This window comes from Falco cherrug, chromosome 4 (assembly GCF_023634085.1).
Source record: "Falco cherrug isolate bFalChe1 chromosome 4, bFalChe1.pri, whole genome shotgun sequence".
Classification (NCBI taxonomy): Eukaryota; Metazoa; Chordata; class Aves; order Falconiformes; family Falconidae; genus Falco; species Falco cherrug.
Window position 1 is genome coordinate 101,714,939 of NC_073700.1, and position 20,861 is coordinate 101,735,799.

A 20,861-nucleotide genomic window follows, 5' to 3' on the forward strand; every position below is an offset into this window, starting at 1 on the left:
CACACCTGAGGTTTGGTTTTGGTTGGAGGTGTTTGGATTGCTTGGTTAGAGGCTGGAAGGGACCCAATACATATGCAGTGGGTGGTCAAGGGCCCAGAAGTGAAATCGGGAGCCCAGATGTTTGGCTGAATGGGTCATGTACCCCTTACGCTCTCCACCGCTTGCAGGCTGGTGATGTGTATGTTTATTTGAAATACTCATCTTCTAGCATCTTGGGAGGGTGTACTACTCCCTTTTTGGAGGGTTATGGTAAGTTGGGTTTGTTGATGTTTGATGTGAAATAGTTTACACCAAAGTATGTTTTCATGTCCTGTAAAAAGGAGAACAATTGTTGTTTGTTAACTGAGAGGAGAGGAAAAGGCAGATTCCCATATTGCTGTTGAGAATCATAACGAAATAGGAAGCAGCTGGCATGGCTGTCAAGGCCGCTGCTTTTTCCTTTGCTTTTTATTTACACTGCAAAGAAAATGAAATTGCAGTGGCAGGGGAGGAAAAAATACTGTCCTGAAACTTGGCAGGGCCAGAATTGCAGCTGTCTTAACTGTTCTCCACCGCATCCCACCCCCTCACCCCCCCCACCCCCCTTACCCCCTGGTAGTATGATCATGGGGAAATCATATCTGCCTTTGTCTGCTTTGCATACAGGTAGTGCTTCCAACATTTATTTTGGAGAAAAGATCCCTGCTGGAGATGTATGCAAATTTCATGGCCCATCCAGACCTGTTTTTGTCAATTGCAGCTGGAGCCACTCCTGAGGAAAGAATTATCTGCTTTGTGGAGTATTATCTCACAGCTTTTCATGAAGGCCGAAAGGGAGCGGTTGCCAAGAAGCCCTATAACCCTATAATTGGTGAAACGTTTCATTGCTCGTGGGATGTGCCTAAAGATAAAGTGAAAGCGTTCAGAACTAACGGTGCCTCCATGGTTTCTAAGGACCCAGCCAAGGAGTTTGGTCAGGACCAGTCCACGTGCTACAAGCTGAGGTTTGTAGCTGAACAAGTATCTCATCATCCACCGGTATCTTGCTTTTACTGTGAGTGCAAAGAGAAGAAAATGTGTGTGAACGCTCATGTATGGACCAAAAGCAAGTTTATGGGCATGTCAATAGGTGTTTCTATGGTAGGTGAAGGTAAGAACTGTGCTTTTATATTGTTTTTTTTGTTTGTTTAGCTAATGTTACGGGTGTCAACACAACAGAAATACAGATATTTTCCTGTTGCTTTCCCTCTGACCTTTCATTTGAACCTTGTGGCTATTTGCTTTTGTGAAGTTTGGAATTAAACCTGTAAGGTTCATACAACTTTTTCCTCTCCAGGCAGAATGAGACACACATTACACGTATAAATATATGCTTATATTTATGTGAGTCTGTTAATATGTAACTGTGCTTCAGATATGATTTAGTTGCAGTAGCAAAGGACTACTGACAGCATATTCTGTAAGAACGTTTTTATGTCTTGCTCACTTTTAAAATAATATGTGATTCAGTATGGGACAGTTTCACAATTGGAACAAAGCAGTAGGAAAAAACATGTTTTTACTTAAGCCTAACATTCTTTTTTCATAATTTCTGCAAAGAATCGTAGTTTCTGTAGTGTTTAGAGTCGGCATATTATCTCCAGCTTTATAGAAAGTGATGTAGTTGAGGTACAAATCATGATTTGCTGTATCATATATATATATACACACACACACACACGGTCTGCTTTGTGGTAAGTCATTGCTCAACACGAATTCAGAAATACAGGGGGTCGTAACAAGTTCTTAATGGATGATCTGAACTGAAAGACACACCTGTGCCAGTGTCATTACCAACTGCTCACACACTGATTTAATGTTTCTAAGTCCCTTAGTCAGTCCCTTTTGCCATTTGAGGGTAATTTCCTGTCTATGGTTTTTAGTGTTTTGTCTTAACTAGGTCTTAGACTGCAGTAGAAGGACCAGGACAACTTATAGTAACTGCTTCTTTTTGGCATTATGTTAAATACTGTGATATTGAAGGTAGTAAAAAAGTAGAGGGGGAAATGTAGTAGTTTGGTTTTGCTTATGAAAAACAACAAAAAAATATGGTGAAAACTTACACATACATTTTGCTATTTCTACTAGTTAGAACTAAAGAACAAACTCAAACGGTGGAAAGGGCTACAATACCTTTGTCCCGATGGCAATAAATTCCTTTTTTTGTAGGAGAGTCATGCAACTTCCTTACTATTGGATTTGATATTGTTGTGATAGTTTATAATAAATAGGCTGTTTCCTTCTTCCTATGACTTAGGTAGTTTGCTTTTAGTATGAAATTAAGGAAGCTGGGAAGGGAGTGTCAAAGGGGATTTGGTCTTTCTGTCTCTGTCCTGACTGTACTACTGCCAGCCTGAGTCACTGGTTTAACTTGTGTTTTTCTGGTACATATTCATTTCTAGTACGCTCTTTCTCAGTGAAGGGAGCTATTTAATGGAAATAAACACAAAGTCATTTATAATTATGTAGGAGTAGGGAAATTCCTTTTTCTTGCTGCTAGCGCACAGTTTCCTGGGATTGGGGGTGTCTACTGTGGGGATTATTGAAGACTTCAAAGTCCTGATGTGTCCCAGTTTTGAGAGAAAAAGGGTCTAGGAATTAACCATTTCTCTGTCGCAAGGATTGTTTAATGTATTTTTGTGAGAATAAGTTCTCCCCTCCCCTCTCCCCTCCTTTTTTTTTTTTTTTTTGTGTGTGTGTGTGGTTTTTTTACGATATCCCAAGAGTGGGATCATCTCTAAGCATGTGGAGGAAAGGTTATCAGGAGCAGTCAGTGTGGATTCACCAAGGGGAAATCATGTCTGACCAATCTAACAGCCTTTTATAATGGAAGGACTGGCTGGGTAGATGAGGGGAGAGTGGTCAGTGTTGTCTACTTTGACCCCCATAGGCAAGCTCAGGAGTGTGGGTTACACGAGCGGGCAGTGAGGTGGGCTGAGCGGGCTGATGGCAGAGCTCACAGGGCTGTGATCAGCATCACAGAGTCCAGCTGGGGGTGTCCCCCAGGGGTCAGTGCTGGCGCCAGTCTCGGTCAACTTACTCATCGGTGACATGGATGAAGGGACAGAGCGTAGCCTCAGCAGGTTTCCTGATGATACAAAACTGGGAGAGCTGGGCGGGGAGAAACCTCATGGAGTTCAACAAAGGCCAGTGTAGGGTCCTGCCCCTGGGGAGGGACAGCCCCACACACCAGCACAGGCTGGGGGTGGGCTGCTGGGGGGCAGCTCTGCGGGGAAGGGCCGGGCGGTGCTGGGGGACAGCCGGTTGCCCGCGGGCCAGCGGTGGCCCTGTGGCCGAGAAGGCGGATGGGACCCTGGGGCACGTTAGGGGCAGCGTGGCCAGCGGGTGCAGGGAGCTGATCCTGCCCCTCTGCTCGGGCTGGTGAGGCCCATCGGGAGTGCTGGGCCCAGCGCTGGGCTCCCCAGTCACGGGAGACGGGGAGCTGCTGGGGAGGGCCCAGCGGGGGCTGCGGAGCTGGTGAGGGGCCTGGAGCACCTCCCTGGTGAGGAGAGGCTGGCAGAGCTGGGGCTGTGTAGCTGGAGAAGGCCGAGGGGGGTCTCACCCGTGCGTACCAACACCTTAAGGGTGGGTGGCAGGAGGACGGGGCCGGGCTCCTTCCAGTGGTGCCCAGCGACAGGACCAGGGGCAACGGGCACAAACTGCAACACGGGAAGTTCCAGCTGAATATGAGGAAAAACCTCTTTACTTGGAGGGTGGCGGAGCCCTGGCACAGGCTGCCCAGGGAGGTGTTGGAGCCTCCTTCTCTGGAGTTATTCAAAATCCACCTGAATGTGACTTGGTGCAACCTGCTGTAGGTGAACCTGCTTCAGCAGGGGGTTGGACTAGATGATCTCCAGAGGTGCCTTCCAACCCTGACCATTCTGCGAGTCTGTGGAGGCAGGCTTTGAGCAACATCTGCAATGGTGAACTCTGCAATTCGCTGCTGTCTTTAATAATGGGCATTTGGGAAAGAAGTTTGGGTTCACCAATTTATACATTTGCCTTTTTTTTTTTTTTTTTGGTGTAAGGAGTGCAGAAGCATGCAGCTTCATGGTGACAGCATTTCTGGGAAATGATGGAGAAACTGCAGTGCAGCCAAGCATTTCTGTTGCAGTTGAGGGCTGGCAATAGGCAGCAAGAAGTTCTATCACTGAAACTTTTCTGTCATCTGAAAACAGCCAGCCTAAACCTGGAAGCCTTGGTTTAAAATGTTTACTTTGCAGTGCTGTTTCTTCACTTGAACCTAGACTACACTTTCTTCAAATTTTTTTAGTCTTTTTTTTTTAGTCCCAGGGAAATCTTCCTAATTTAAAGTTGGTGCGTAGATTTGCCAAGCTGTGCAAAAATTAGAATGTACTACAGATGTTTTTGTCATGTGCTGCATACATATAAATTCTGTATTAGATTGAGGTCATTGTGAGTACTGGGGAATAGATTGCTGAACCAAACAAAAGTACCCACTGACTTACAATGTGGAAAAACTGTGTCTGGATTTACACGTCTGGTAATGCAGAGCCTAATAACTTTTTAGCGTGAAATATAATTTGGAGTATGCCCTTTGTATTTAAGGCCATTTTATGCATTGCAGCATTTTAAATGGGATGAGTTGGTCTAGCAAAAAGTAGGTTGTAGAAAGGCATGCTGTTATCCAGAAGGTGTATGAATGTAGCTAAAATAGGTAGAAATTGAAGTTAGCTACTGGGAGAAGCTTTCTGACAACGAGGCTGGCCGGTAAGATTGTAGAATCTTACTTTAACCTGTTAAAACCAGATTAAGCACATTTCCCAGGTATGGTTGAAGTATGATTTATCCTGCTTTTGATAAGAGGCAAAGTGACATCTCATGCATCATAGAAATCCCTGGGGTTTGTTTGGTTGATTTTTTTTGCTGCTGTACATTGGATGATTAAGCTAATAATGTGTTACTGTTGGGTTTTTGTCTTGTCCCTTCCTCTTTTTTTCCCTCCCTCTATTATGAGGGAAAAATAAAAGCACTCAGCCCTTTTATTTGTCTGTTGCTGGAATTCACTTACCTGTGGGGGTGCCTTTGACTTTTTGTTAGATCAGTAAGGATTTTGGGTTCTGCCAGATGCTACTTGAAGTTTCCTGGATATCTCAAATACACCTGTGTCCGTTAGAGACTTCATTTAAATCATTCTGATGTTGGTATAGTAGTTTTGTTATACTGTGCATTCATTGATTACTATTTCATGTATGTGGGGGGGGAAATTCCTTTCAAACAGAGCATTAGAGAGCTTCGGTTAATGTTCTGGAAAATTCAGTGGTATCTTGTTCTAGTTCTGTTTATCAGAATGCATTTGTTGGAAATGGCCACGGCACCAAGCCTGTCAGGGTTCAAGGAGCATCTGGAGGATGCTTAGTCGTACACTTTATTTTTAGGTAGTCTGCGATGAGCAGGGACTTGAACTTGATGATCGTTATGGGTCCCTTCCAACTTGAGATATTCTGTGTGATTTTATGACCTGTAACTTCGTTGTGACCTTAGTGCTGCATACAAACAACTGTGATGTGTTTTGAAACTTTGCTCTCTGCTGAATAGTTTTGTGTATGTCCTTGAAACAATTCAGTTTTTCTCCTGCAGTTGGCTATTTACAGAAATAAAATGGTACTGAAGTTTTGGGCCTATATTGTATAAGGGATATGCTGGTAATGTTTCTGTGGTGCTTTTGAAGCATATTTTTTAACTTGTCATAATGTCCTTTGATGTATAGAGCATGTTGCTTTTTATGCTTTGTTGTTAGAAACAGCAGTGGATATGCTAAAGTAGGATGTCATGGAAGTACAAAAGCTTCTGTAAGAGTTTAAATAGGGGATCTGAGGACAGTATGGTCCTCTCGTGCAAGGGTTTCAGCTCAGAATCTTAATTCTACAATTTTTAGTGTATGTTGCACCTCAAAGTCACTAAAATTTTAATATTTTTTTTCCTAGCTGCAATTTTTGTTTGTTGATTTAAAGTGAGCATCAGTTACAGAGATGCAGAACGAGTAGGAAAGTACTGCTGGAAATCCGTGTTTTATATGCTGTTTTATATGCTAGCCCTTCATCTGTGGTTATGAGGGGTCTAAATCTGGCTTGCTAATGAAATGTCTCAGCTTTTTCTTCACTATACAACAAACCCCCCATTCTTCAGAGTAGTCAGCATTGAGTTTCCTCATGAGAAAGCTACCCTGAATAGAAGAAGAGGGTATTTTGCATAAAAGAATTAATGTTAATTATGTACTAATGAGAGAGTGAGGGAGGAGAAGAGGGTGTAATGAATACGATCACATTAAGGTTTAAATTAGCAAGGGATGGGAGAGTCAATGTAAATATTTAATGTTTTTTTTTACGTGGTCCAAAGAATCTTCAAACAGATGGATACTGGTTGTAGAATAAGGATACTTCAGTGGAAAAGGCAGTGGTGAGCACACCCCAGTGTGGGCTGTGCATGTTCCTTTTCTGCTCTTGGGTTTTGCTCCAAAGCAGCAAAATCCAACAAAAAAAGTGTCACCTTTGATTCATGGGTTAATTTTGCAGAAGGCATAAAGTATGTTTAAGTGGATTGCTCTGTATTATCAAGTGGTTGGTTATGTCTTGTGTTTTCACTTCTGCTGTTTTGAATGTTTTAAAAAGTAGTGAGGTATAGGCTTCCAAAATTATTTTTTAAATATAATAAATATAATTTTTTAAAAATTATTTTTTAATTTGAAATGAACCTTGAAAAGAATTGATGGGTAGGGGAAAGGTTCAGTGCTTTTCCCAGGGTAAATCTAAATGAAAGCAATGAATGTTTTCACTTGTGTTTTTTCTGTTCAAATATGTGTGTATGTGTTTATAGATGTACAGGTCTATAATTTCTATTCCTGAGGCATTAGTGACTTTTTAATTTACTGACCCCAAAGATTGACTGCTCCATGCATCTAGAGCTGCCTAAACCTTTCTATTTTTTATATTACTAATTTTAATATTAATATTTTTTTAGCCCAGTGGTTTCAGAACCGTTTCCATATGGCATGGCACTCATTACTTAATTTAGCAAATGGCTCCAGCCTTTGGAAAATGAGCAGTGCAGCGCAGCTCGCTGGAACGTTTCTGAGACGATGAGAGTCCGGTTTGGCATCTCATGTTTTCCCATGTGAATCTGCACAGGTAGTGGTGTACTACACCCTTGTGGGGTTCAGCCTGTACGTAACATACTCCTGTTTGTGCCGTGTTAGAAATGATGCAGACAGAGTGAAGAACCTGTTAAATTAGGAAGTTGCCCTAGGCCGTTTGTGTCCCACGTACCATTTGTTGTTCAGATTGATCTCCATGCAGTCAGTGGGAAGCATTAAATTTACACATGCCTCTTCTGCAGCTTATTGATCCAGAGCCTCCTCTGGGTATTTTGTCAATATGTGTTACTGGAAAATCAATTCACAAAGCTGCAGCGCTAGTGAGGGACACGTAATAGTCAAACAGGGAAAATTATATGCCGTGAGCATCGCTTCCTTTAGCGCAGGCTGAGGAGCTGTGGAAAGGAGCATGACTGCGAATACGCTGCCTTAGTCAAAAGCAGGAGTGAATGGTGTTGAGGACGTTTCAAGGGGGAATTTCAGAATTCCACACTTGTTTACAAAATGTTCACCCTTCTCTGTGGGATTTTTTTCTAATACTCTAGATTGCTAAATTCACTGTTCCTCCCAGAGTACTTACCTGATGCATTCTTCTGTGCATAATAGCTGCCTATAAATACTTAAGATCCTTTTCAAAGGAACTTGCAGTTTTCGAAATAATTCGTTGATGTGAGAGGAGGAAACATTACTGAAAATGTAGAATCTTCTACAACTTTTCATGTAAATTTATTTAGCCATTTTTAAATGAAAATGAAAAATGAATGATCCCTTATACTGGGGAAGCAAGGCAAGAAAAATAGCATGTGTATTTTCCAGCAGATACTTTTAAAGATCAGTCACAATGGAATGATACTTACAAGCAGATGTTAAAAGTACACGATGCTTTTAAAAATTACTGTTAGGTTTTAGGTTTTCTGCCTTTAATTTCTCAAGATTTAAACTCAGCAAGGTAGGGCATGAATTCAGATTGTGGTAGCAGTGACAAATGTTGACTCTCGGTGTCATTTTGGTTTCCTTTTCGCTGAAAGAGGACAGCTCTCAGTTCAGGCGTGGTGGTACAGCTACAGTCTTCATGGTGCTTCAGTTAAACGAGGTTTTTCACGTGGACTCCGCAGATGATGGAATGCAAAGCTAAGAGTCATGTTACCATTACAAGTAGTATCAAGTTGTGGATATTTGAGATCTTCCCTTAATTCTATTTCGGATCATAATTGTTGAGCTGGAGTCATGTTTCAAGTGACATAGCACTTGATTAAAAATGTATTTATTCAGGTGTTTAAGGAATTGAAAAAATGTGCTACCAGGTGCTAAAAATACTACCGTGAGATCTGGGTTCAGTTTTTAATATCTAACCTGCTGTGGTGGTTAAATATTTACACTGAAGGTCACTGCTGTTACTTGCTGTTTGCTTTTCAGTGTGCTTGGCAGTGTTCACTAGAGCCCTGTGTCCCTCCCACTTGAGTACGGAGGAACAAAGCTATCGATCCCATCAGAGAGACAAAAGCAAACCTGCAGTAACTCAGGAGGAAATTTGTGTTTATCATAACGGTTTCCTGTCATGTGAGGACATGCAGTGATGGTCAGAGAAGGACGGCTGGGCCTGGGGAAGCAGGAGGCTCTGGAGAAGCTCATGTGAAGGTGTGGTTCATGCATATGGTGAGGTTCTCCCCCAGCAGCAAGCACCACACCTGCTCACTGTACTGCTAGTACACCTTTTATCTTTAAAAACAAAACAAACCCAAAGAAACACAAAAACCTCACAACAACAAAAGCCCCAGAATTGGCCCGTTGGAAGCGGGTGCTGTTAGGGTGCTGTGCTTTCTGACAGTGTGAGGCAGTGTCTGTGCTTAGACCATGAAGACTGGGGAAACGTGACCTCATGGGTAGCACCGCAGGCTGTGTCCCACAGCTGGTTGCTGCTACATGTCTGTTTCCCACAATTCTAATGAAGAAAGTGGAGAATAAGTGGGAAGAGGAGAAGAAGGGAAGGCTGACAGACTTGAGTCTAAAACCTGTTGTAATTCCCCATGTGGAAAATGCCCAGCTGCAGACTGTCAGGTTTCCTTTCGGCGTTTGATCAGTACCCATTAGCTTTCTTTGATCCTTTCTGAATTACCATCATCTAGTTAAAAGGCTTCTTGATTGTTCTTTATTAATTTAATGTTATTACAGCATCCATTTAATGAGTTTGATAAGTAGAGTTGTCTCTGTGAGTAGAAGTTTCTCCTGGTTGCGTGTCCCGCGTGAGTCTGGTAGTTCAGCCTTCCTGCAGCGTGTTCAGCTCGGTGGTACCTGCAGGTGTGGAGCCAAGGAAGCCTGAGGCAGAACGTGTGTGTGTGTGATCCAGCTGTGTCCTGGCTGTGAGGGTTTGGCACGTGACATGAGGAACTTGTGACTTGCCAAGGCAAAATGATTAAAAGTCCTTTCCAGACACTGCTTTTCTGTGTTTGTGCTTTTGTACTCTCCAGCGCATTTGTGTGAAACTTGCTGGAGTAGAAGCACTGGCTGTGTGGTTGCTAGCAGGCTGCAGCTTCAGAAGTCCTGAGAACAACTGCATAAAACTATTCCAGTCTGCAAAAGTTGTTTTCCTGTGGAACAGTTTCAAAAGGCAGAAGTGTGACAAGTTGCAGAGCTTCCTGTACCTGCCTTTAGTTCCATTAATTGAAGCTGATATTTAAGACAATGTTTCTGTTACAGCTCTGCACTTTTAAATTTTGGATCTTTTTTAGGTTTGTGTCTTCATGCAGTGTTAAGGGCATATTTTTATGTTGGCAGTATAGTGCTTTCTTCCTATTTAGTGCTTTTTCGTCATTACATATGTCAGATAACTTTGCATAAGTAGTGTCGTTATTCCCTTGGACAGGTAGACAAACTAATCAATACCACTACCGATGTGTTCTTCCCCTCTCTGCCCCAGGGTAAAGGCAAATTGGCTCAAGCTCATCTTGTTTCTAAACAGATGCTATTACTATGTCAAAATAATTTTCCTGATCTTTTAAAAATATTTCTGGGTTCTAAGTGCTTGCTGTGATGGGTTATTTTCAATCCCTGTTGTGAAGAATTACTTTCAAAGCTTTAATTTTTGCCTTTAGGCAGTTATTAAATGGGCCACAGATGAGTGTAAAGCTCTGATGAAAAATATACTCCAGATATTTTGCATGATCTAATTCTGTGTGCAAGGTTTATGGTACTCTTTACCCAGTCTTATGTCCTGTTTGTCGTGAAGACCAAACTACAGCTATGGTGGGTACAAAGCTGTATTCTTAACCCCAGGGGAAGCTAAGACCTGATCAGACATGCAGCTTTCTTCATAGTTCCAAATAACCTTGAAAAACTGCTGCTGCTGCATGTTGTTGTTTTTAGTTACAGCCCCGTAATGCTGGGGGGTGGAGGAACCTTTACCAGAATGAAATAGAATTGCCAGTAATTTTCTCTGCCTGGTGGAGACTTTGGTGTTGGGGTAACAGAGCAGTGGCCCCTCTTTGACTATGCAAGACTTTTGCAAAGGCTGTGTGGGAGACCAGGCATTTGGAAATGAAGGAGCAAACTTGTCGGAAATTTCTAGATGGCTTCCTTGAACATGTTTCCTTGTTGCACCCAGGCAGACCTAGAGAGAGCCTTTCGTTCCTACCAACAAATGCATCAATAAGAAATTAGTGGAGAGGACCTGAACATACCTGATTGAAGAGGCCTTTGGCTGTGCTTGTATATTTTTTTCTGGTGAGAGATGATGATATGACACTAAGTGAGCATCTGAGCCATTCAGTATGGCTTTTTGCAAGTAAACATTTTTTTCAGCCTTAACAGTTAATTGTTTGTCAGTAATACAAAATCAGTAATCCAGTCGGATTTTCTGATAGGCCATTTGGTGCCGTGAAGGACCCCAGGGTACACGTTCAAATTGCGTGGTTTTGAAAATGTCTCTTTGAAGAAGTTTGTTCCAGAGGGAAGACTTTTTTTCTTAGCAGACAGTACCTCCTTCAAGCAAGCTGCATGTTGTGCTCTCTGTGGAAGTATGTTTTGATGACAGTAATTGGTCCGTGACTGTCAGGTCTTATCAGTGAACTTTTATCATTTCACTTTCAACCTTTTTCCTACATAGGTGTTCTTTACTTGATGGAACATGAAGAAGAGTATGTTTTCACCCTGCCTAGTGCCTATGCTCGCTCAATACTTACCATTCCATGGGTGGAGCTTGGAGGGAAAGTCAACATCAATTGTGCCAGAACGGGCTATTCTGCCACGGTCACGTTCCACACCAAGCCGTTCTATGGAGGGAAGGTCCACAGGTACGGAAATTACTGCCTTATTCTTGTTTGCCTGCTACTGGATTTCAATGGAAAAACTCTTGGGCATCTGTTTGGTTCTTCTGTTGGAGTATTTTATAGACAGATATCTGAATTTCTGTTCCTATTACTGTCTGAGGTGACTTACAGCTTTAGAGCACAGTTTATTGTAGTTATACATTTTTATATAGTTTAACTGAGCTGGATATATTTCTGTCATTAAACTAAAGTGAATGTATTCTTCCACGCTTTGTTGCTTGTAAAAATCGCTGTAAGTGCAAGATCAGAAAAAAGTACAGAGAGAAGGCAGTATTTCTGCCGCACCAGCTGCTGCTTCTGTGCAAGTCTTGTCAATGAACTGGTAGTGGAACTCAAGTAAGGAGGAGAGAAGTGAAGGTTTTGCTGCCCATAGCAGTAGCTCCCTATTGAGGATTCCCATCTCTGCACTGAAATTCCAGATGATGAAGATATTGGTTGTGTTATTGTGTTGTAACTCCAGCCAGCAACTAAGCCCCAAGAGTAAATGTGAGAAAACTCATGGGCTGAGATAAAGTCACTTTTGTAGGTGAAGCAAAAGCCGCACACGCAAGCAAAGCAAAACAAGGAATTCATTCACCACTCCCCATGGGCAGGCAGGTGTTCGGCCATAGCCAGGAAGACAGGGCTCCATCATGCATAACGGTTACTTGGGAAGACAAGTGCCATCACTCTGAATATCTCCCCCCTCCTTCTCCCCCCAGCTTTATACACTGAGCACGACATCCTGTGGTCTGGAATATCCCTGGGGTCAGTTGGGGTCAGCTGTTGAGCTGTGTTTTCTCCCAACTTCTTCTGCCCCCCCCCAGCCTACTCGCTGGTGGGGTGGGGTGAGAGGCAGAAGAGGCCTTGGCTGTGTAAGCACTGCCTAGCAGTCACAGAAACAGCTCTGTATTATCAGCGCTGCTCCCAGCACAAATGCAAAACGTAGCCCATACTAGCTACTGTGAAGAGTGACTCTTATCCCAGCCAAAACCAGGACAGTGTCTTTGGTTCCCCTTCGTTAAGGGTGTGAAGAGGAACTGTGCAAGACAGCTTCGTGTCTTACTTCCATGCTCAAGTTGATGACCCAGTCATTAATGTACACAGACCCCTTTCTTGTTCTGTCGCGGTGTCCGTGAGAAGGCTGTGCTTTTGCGTGGTTACCTCCGGTTTATTTCAGTTGGTCTAATTGTTCTGTATGTGTATCAACCATTTCCATGTTGTGTTCAGGCAGATATCAACATTAGGCTGTTTTGACAGGGTTTTTTTCTCGAAGGTGTATATTGATGATTGGTGCCATCAGGGTGGGTGAAAATTGGGGACAGTTGTGCTGTATTAATTTTATAATTTAAAACCAGTTGAGTTTACAGATTACTTACGTGGCTTGCTGAAGCACGTGTGTGCATGTTCATAGACACACACACAAAACTTCTCCCTGCATTTTGGATTTCCAGTCCTGCCTATCTGTTTTGCTCGCTCTCAGAGCAGTTCTTGGACCACCAAGGTAGCTTTACTCATTACCTCTCAGCAGCTAAGACATAAACTTGCAGAGCTAAAAAAGAAAATAAAGGTACCTGAAGTCTTTGACGTGAGTATCTGACAGCATAACGTTCAGGTGTGAAAATAACACGTGTACTGAAAATGTCACCCAAATGTCAGGAGCTGTTTTTCAGGCTGATGAGGTAAACAGTTCTGGGTTCAAGCTGAGCATCAGAGTTTTAAGTTGAATTAGTGCTGTACTTTGGGAGAATGTCATCCAAAAGGTATTGCTGCATTAGCAGAGCTTCCTTGGGTTGAGTCTGTCTTTTTGGAGACAGTGTCACTACTTGGCTTGAAAAATGACTTTGTAGACGTAGGAAGCTCCTTGTAGCTTAGCTGCGGTAGTGCTTTCATTTGCTGATAATAAATGGGGCCAGTTATTTCAGTGGGTTTTTTTTTCTTCCTTCTTGAATTAGGGTTACAGCCGAAGTGAAACACAATCCCACTAACACCATTGTATGCAAGGCGCAGGGAGAATGGAACGGTACGCTGGAATTTACTTACAGCAACGGAGAAGCCAAAGTGGTTGACACTAGCAAACTGCCAGTTATCAGGAAAAAGATCCGGCCGATAGCAAAGCAAGGCCCACTGGAATCAAGGTAAGGGCGGAGGTGTGCGGTGTTCTGCTTCTGAACCGCCGACGGGAGCGGAACGGGGAAGCAAACTGCAGTCATGGATGGTGTGGCTCAAAACCGCCTCGCTTCCTACGGCACGTTAATCTGGGCACAAATAGGTGAAGCTGTGTATTGGTTCTTGGGAACATAAATTACATTACAGTGGTGTGTACATCAGTTTTGTAGATGGGCAGAATGCTTGTATGTGTTTTAATGAGCATTTGGAAAATTGTAATGCCGTGTTTTCACCTGCTTTTTTGAGTGATTCTAACATGGTAGTCAAATCAGTCAATTTGTTGCAAATAATGTTGCATCTTAGGACTTACACTGGAATTTCTTGTTCTATATGTTTTAGAATATATATATGTATGCAAATGTGTAATATGTGAGATACAATGACACACACTCTTGAGGGCTCTCAGCTCCCACATCACATGCTTAACTGACTGGGTACCTTAGGAAAAAAACTTGTTCTGTTATTCACTGTCAATAACTGTTGACGCTTATCTTCAGAAACATCAATATTTTTATTGAATTTAGGAACATTTTATTGGAGGATTTAAAAACATGAGTTAAGCTTCATTGTATTATATCTAAATATGTTCTTTTTATTGTACAAAGGTGTGTCTTGGGTTATTGTGCAGGGTCAGATGTCATTTTCCTACTTTCTAGACACGCTTGCTTATCACAAACTCATTTTTCCCCTGTAGTTTTGGAACAGAATGGTTGGAGTAAATAAGGAAACCAGTAGCTCTTCAGTGTCTTTATTGTATTTTTTGATACTAGTAAGCGAATTGCAACTATCCAGTGTTTCGGCAGGATATGCAGTTTTATCAGATTGTAAACAGAACTCATTTAAACATCCTAGGGAATATGTGAAAGCTGCAGTCAGCTACTTCTCAGTATTTTTCTGAGTAGAGTTTCTGCTAAGCTAATATAGCGTGAGAAGGCATCGCGCCTGAATCCAGTCCGTTGTGTGAAAACCAAATTTGGTTATATTCTGATAATTATTGTTAAGTGGGAATACAAAGCACAGACCTAGAAGAGCTCCCTAGAATCAGTGCATCAAGGCGTCTGTTAGTAACCTGGTGGGAAGAGTCAGTGTCCCTAGAATCAGTGCATCAAGGCGTCTGTTAGTAACCTGGTGGGAAGAGTCAGTGTCCCAGTTTAATGTCCTCTTGGCTTTTGGCTAACATTCCCTTATAATTCAAATATTTAACTGCAAATAAACACATGTCATTTTGGAGTGGATCATCATTAAAGCACGTGATCAGGAAATTATAAAAATGAATGCATTTGCTTTGAGAAAAAAGCTCAGGTTGTAAAGAGTCAGGAACATGAACAAAAGCTGTTGAGGTTAACTTGCATGGCAAAATACTGGGAGTTGAGCAAAGCTGAAAATCTGATCCACAAATGCAATGAATATCCTGGGGGAGCGATGGTTCACAAGCTATGTGACTTGCAAAAATGGCATGGAGAACATGGCAGCAGCCTGCCTCTCCTCATACTGTGGTCCAGCTGCGGCAGAAGCATTCTCACCCTGTCACTTGTGCTCTTTCTCCGTCACGCAGGCACCTCTGGCAACATGTCACCAATTCTCTGAAAGAAGGCAATATTGATGCAGCAACAGAACACAAGCACCGCCTTGAAGAGAGACAGCGGGCAGAGGAGAGGCAACGCGTGGCTCTTACAACGCCGTGGAAACCGAAATATTTTGTCAAAGAGGTACTTTGTCTTATTTTAAAGACCCTATCGCACGTTTCTGCATACAGGCGGATGCTGGTACAAATTTGTCAGTGGTTTTTACCACAGGCTAGTGTTGCTATATACCGATTGTTTTGAATTCTGCTTTTGCCAGAGTCTGGCAGCAATGGATTTTTCCTCGTCCATATTGTAAACACGTTCACTTTCCTTGAATTAGGTTTATTTTAGCCTGAATCTTTGGTACCTAGTGCTAGGTACTTAAAGCAATGTTTCTTTTACCTTAAAATCCACAGTTTAATTTGTAAATGCTGTGTACTCACATCCCCTGCTAATCCTGACCTCAGCGTATTAAAGTGAGCGCAATCTAGGGATATTTGCCCAATGTAAGCAAGCACAGACATCTTAAACACATCTGCTTGCGATGAAATAGATCTTACTAAGTTCGTCTTTGCCCTTTCTTAGTGGGAAGGGGGAAGTGAGACTCGGGGAATTACAACGTGACTGTTACGTTAGCCTGTATGTGCAGCTATTTACACCAGCAGTTCATCTGTTCCATCTTCCCATTGCTTCTCTTCCTCGTGATCTCTTTCCCCTCCTGCCCAGATTCCCTGTAAATTCATTAAGCACGGAATTTTCAGATGACAGGGACGGTTTCTTGTGTTGATTCGTATTTAGCTTTTATGTGGACATACACAGATGAAGTATGTATAAATCTTGTTTGTAAACTCTCCCTTATTTTCTTGCAGGGTGATGGTTGGCTATACTTGAATCCTCTCTGGAAGACCCATTGACGGGATAGAGCAGTTGCCTCATAACTTTACCTTAAAGGCATTAAAATGATACAGTATATAACTTCAAGATGTCATTGAATAGGTCCTGTTATCAGAAGATACAAACGAGAAGCTATATACTGTGAACGATGCATCTCAAAATAACCACAAGCTCAAGTTTATTCAGGAGCCATTTTGTGTGTATGGATACACAAACACACGCGCACATGTCCCTATATACACATATATACACACAGTGTGTATGTGCTTGTGTGTGTATTATTTACACTACATGTAAACACGTATAAACACTAACAGTGATTTAAAGACCTTTTCCTCTTAAGTTTTAGGGCATAGAACTCTGGCTGGACTCAGCCGGGGTTCCCCGAGTTGTGTGCTTGCAGGATCAGGCCCTATGCTAGTATTTAAGAAAATACTTTTTTATTAGTACTGGTTAAGGTTTTTCTATTTTTCACTTTTGCCAAAAATGTTTTGCACTTAAAATGTGATGTGTCACTTAATGGTAGTCATTCTGTCTAAACAGTCATGGAGTCACCCTGGCGTGAGAACGATGCACTGACAGTGCGCTTGCTCTGCGAGATGCTGGCTTCGGAGCACGTTGCCTGTCACTTAACGAGCGGGGGGGGTTCTGCCATCTTGTAAGAAGCAGCAACACCTTCTCGGGACCCTTGTTCGCGCTAACCCATTGTGTCCTCGCTTTTTTGTCGGTTCATACTGCCAGCTGTTCGATAGGTCTCTGGTCAGCGGTGAGCCAGCTGCTCTGGTAATTGTGATCTTGCTGTGCGACGTTCCCCGACCACTGTCACGCCGATGCTTTTGGGTTACGTGTTCCGCCAAGTCCCTTCTGGCAGGTGTAGGTGTGGTGTTCCGGCTACATGCCGCTCTTGCCTCAGCCTTCCAGCCCCTTGTAAGAGAGGCAGCACGCCGGCCGAGCTGCGCCCGAGGCCACCCCGTGCCCAGCCTTGCCTTCCACGTGAAACCACTGCTGCTGTGGTCACGCTGAAATGCCAGGCTGTGCGTTGAGGTGAGTGAGGCTGGGTCGGAGTCCTCTGTCCGGGTGTGCTGCTGTGACGGGCATGAGCCTTCCCCACCAGCCGAGAGGTGGGTTCGCTGCGAGGTTAGACAGAGATCCTCTGGTCAGAGCCCTTCACGCCGTGTTCAGGCTCCAAGCAGACCTGTATTTTAATTTCTTCTGCTTTTGACGCAGTCGATTGCTTCTGGATGGAATCTTTGGATGAATAGGGGATATAACTAGCCTTCTCAGATGAATGATCTTCTGATGGAAAAGTAACAATTTAGCGAATTATTACACCGAGACAGTAACCTTATTGATGAAACAAATGAAATGTGATAGAATTTGTTTTGTAAATTAAGAAAAATAATCCTGTAGCTTGATTTTCCTTTGTAAGGTAACCACTGTGCCACTAAAAGTGGATTCTAGGAGCGTGTTAAGACTTTGTTGCTTTTTAGTTTGCATTTGTTCAAAGTGAAGATGTTTTTGAGAGAAGTGGCAACAAAAGGCACACACAAAATGTGCCAACTTCTGCTCAGTGCTTCATTCTACAGTGCCCCATAACGAAACCACTGTATTTCTAACATACAGTAGCATGGATGCCTACCTGTCTGTAGTACTGATTAATTTTGTGCCTTTTGTCTGCTTTCTTAATACAGTAACTTATGCTTTATAGTTACTACACAAATATATTTAGGTCAAAGCACTGCTCATGTCTGTTCTTGTGCATCCTGCGTTTTATAATTATTTTTTTGGTAGACGTTAAGATCTCTTGAGCAACTCAATAAGGCTAAACAGGGTTGGGGGTACACAAGGAAACATGCCATTGGGCATACTTAATAGATCTTTACATTTAAACTTCAGATCCCTATTTAATGAAGGTGTGGCTCCTTTTTCCTCCTAAATGCTACTTTGTCTGCTTTTATGTCCTTTTTTTGCACATTAGAAAGATTCATGGTAAAGATTATTTAAATACTATTTTTAGAAAAATGGACTGTATGGGCTTGGTTTTGTAACTGAAGCTTTTTTTTTAAAGGGAAAAAAAGCAACCTTATTTTTAGAAATAGCTGATGTTTTTCTGTAACAAGACCAAAATGATGCTGTCGTAGTAATCACTGAAGTGCTACCAAGTATCATCAGGAAAACACATACTTTATCACTCGCAAGAACTACCTTTATAATGGATCCACTCTTGTTCTAGAGGTTAGTCTGATAAGTACCTAGCAGCATTCGTACAGTTTGTAATATCAACACAAAGAACAATCAAAAGTACTGAACTAAACATGGAACATGCTCCCAGAACTTCGATTTTCATACACCAAAGAACAAGCCACACACCCCCCAAAAACAGCCATTGCAAACCTCTCTTGTCAGGCGTGCAGGCCTGCGCTCTGGAAAGAGTAGACCTCTTTCAGCTTTGATGGTGTGACTGTCGAGGCTACGGAGATGCTGTAGCCGTTCTTTTAAGGAGAAATTTGACAGATTTTATGCTTGTAGTTTACTGAAGATCTTTTGTGTCTGCATGGTTGTCTGTTTCTGCATGCTGAGGACATTCCACTTGTGCTCTGATAAATGTTTTGGTTTGTTCCGATGCTGTGAAGAAGCCCCCTGATGCCATTTACCACTGTTTCTTTTCCAAAGTAACTTGGGAGGGACAAATGTAAAAATAGTCCTTTCTGAAAAGATCCCATCAGTGAGAGATTCTAGAACAAGACACACAAGTGTCATTTTATTTTCTGATAGTTATGTGTTCAGTATATTTTACGGGACTGAAAAGTAAATATTCATAAGCCTTATTCTGTAGGTTGTTCCAATAGCTGTCTTGGACTTGCAAGTAAATATTTTCCTTTTCAAGTAGCCAATGTACGCTCTGCATTGTAATGTAAAAACCTCCATGTACTTTAGGGTTTTTTTGTGTGCACACTGGTAGAAAGCCTATGCAACCTTTTTCTTTCTTAAATTAGAAATGTAAAGAAAGGAAATTTATACCTTTATCATTTAAAAGATGCTCTGGCAGTCTCTTCTGATTTGCCATCCTTTCATAATCTGTGACTTTAAAATGACAACGCTCATGAATAAAAGATTTGTTTCATTTAGTAGTGGGATGCCCTTTCTCTTTCCCTGGAAGCATTAGTTAACCGCTGTCAGATACGTGGATGCCAGGAGCGGTGTACAACACTCGGTGTACCTGTGAGCTGTTTGCATGGTTGACAGAAGTGACTGGTCAACTGAACCGTTGTTTGTTGTGGGGTTTTTCTGCCCCGTTCATGCTGCCAGACACTGCATAGGTAAGTTTCTGTTTAAACTGGACAGCACTCCGCAGGGAAAAGGGGGCTGGGCAACATCACGGCTTTAGGAAAGGCCGGGCAGCTTAGGCCTTAATTTGACTAATAAAGAGTTAACAGGTTGAGGTATTTCCTTGTTTCTGAATATCATATTGCATCTAACTGTTGTTGTTAAGATGAGATACCTCTTAAAATACAACTCTTAAATTATTGCAGCATTGGACACTTGCAGGGGGAGGAAAAATACACTTAGAGGCATCGTGGATCCTGGTCGACATTTTTCAAGTGTTAAGATAATGCAGTTCTGGTTTATTTTAAACATTCATCCACAGTGTTGGAAACAATCGTGCCAGAACACTTTGTTTTTATCCAAAACAGAAAAAACCCTGGCTGTAAATAGGGCAGGAAGTGCTACCTAGTTGTGTTCCTTGTCTTTTGTCACCTTGCTTGAAGGCCATGTCTTGGAGCAGGTTATACCTTTGGTTTAAAGACATTGTTGCATTTGTCATAGCCAATTATTTTCAGGTTTTACTCATAGTGGGACTGATATGTACACAAGGCTGACTCAAAGCATTTAACTGGCTTTTCAAGACTAAATATATTAAGATATATAACTAATGACTTTTCTGTCCCTCTGTTACGGAATTACTTTTACAGGTGAAAGTATTTCTTCTGGAATTACCAATAGTACTGCCTGCCCTCACTGCTTTAAACCGTAATGATTAAGTGATACAGAACTTACACACTGGACACTTGCAGTTTTAGTTCCTTAGCAATTGAAGACTACAGAGTGGCTTAAGCATTTATTTATTATTATTTTTTTTTACTTCAGCTTCCATTGCTTGTGGCAGCTATGCTTCAAAATCTACAAAATTTGACCTAGTAGATAACAAAAGGATGGCTAAGCAAATAAGCTAGTATGGAAGGTATGTTTGATAACGATGCAAGATGGTAGTATTCTTTGTTGGTACCAGTGTAGCTCAGTTCTCAGAGGGAAGGCAGATGTTAGTTTAGCCAGGTAATGTGAGGGTGCGGTTGGAGAACCAGGTAACCTACGTGCTCTGCAGGAACCAAGGAAGGAGTAACTTTGTAACTTCTTTTTATTTTTCTAAGTGGCTGCCTTAGTGACTTCAAGTTTTCATTTCATTTTAAACAAAGAACATTGGCAGAAGCCTTGAAGTCAAGACAGAGTTAAGAACGCTCAGGTAAGTGGTAGGCAGCTTTAGCCCCAGGCTGGCCAAGATTCCTGTAGTTAGCTAGCTTTGTTCTCCCATACCTTTAAAAATGCTATAAACATTGACAGGATTCACTTGGAGAACACTGTCAGCTAGGACAGAAAACAATCTGACAACTGTAAAGCTGCCTCAAGATGGGAGGGCAATCCTTTTTTTTCCTTTCTAAAAACAAGGCTGAGTTACGGCCAAACCCCAGCCTGACCAGCAGCATCTGTTCTGCTGCCTCTCAAATGTTACATTGCTTA

General features: G+C 42.2%; 1 protein-coding gene across 2 annotated transcripts in view; it reads left to right on the top strand.

Annotated features, from left to right (window-relative positions):
• Positions 1-19,192, top strand: part of OSBPL10 (oxysterol binding protein like 10) — a 122,389-nt gene extending 103,197 nt beyond the window's left edge. For both annotated transcript variants that reach the window (XM_055710326.1, XM_055710325.1), the window contains exons 8-12: positions 646-1,129; positions 11,235-11,421; positions 13,392-13,574; positions 15,161-15,314; positions 16,040-19,192. In XM_055710326.1, the coding sequence (XP_055566301.1) occupies positions 646-1,129; positions 11,235-11,421; positions 13,392-13,574; positions 15,161-15,314; positions 16,040-16,084 (1,053 nt within the window). In that variant the 3' untranslated portion in view covers positions 16,085-19,192. The remainder of the gene's footprint in view (positions 1-645; positions 1,130-11,234; positions 11,422-13,391; positions 13,575-15,160; positions 15,315-16,039) is intronic.
• Positions 19,193-20,861: the final 1,669 nt, after the last annotated feature.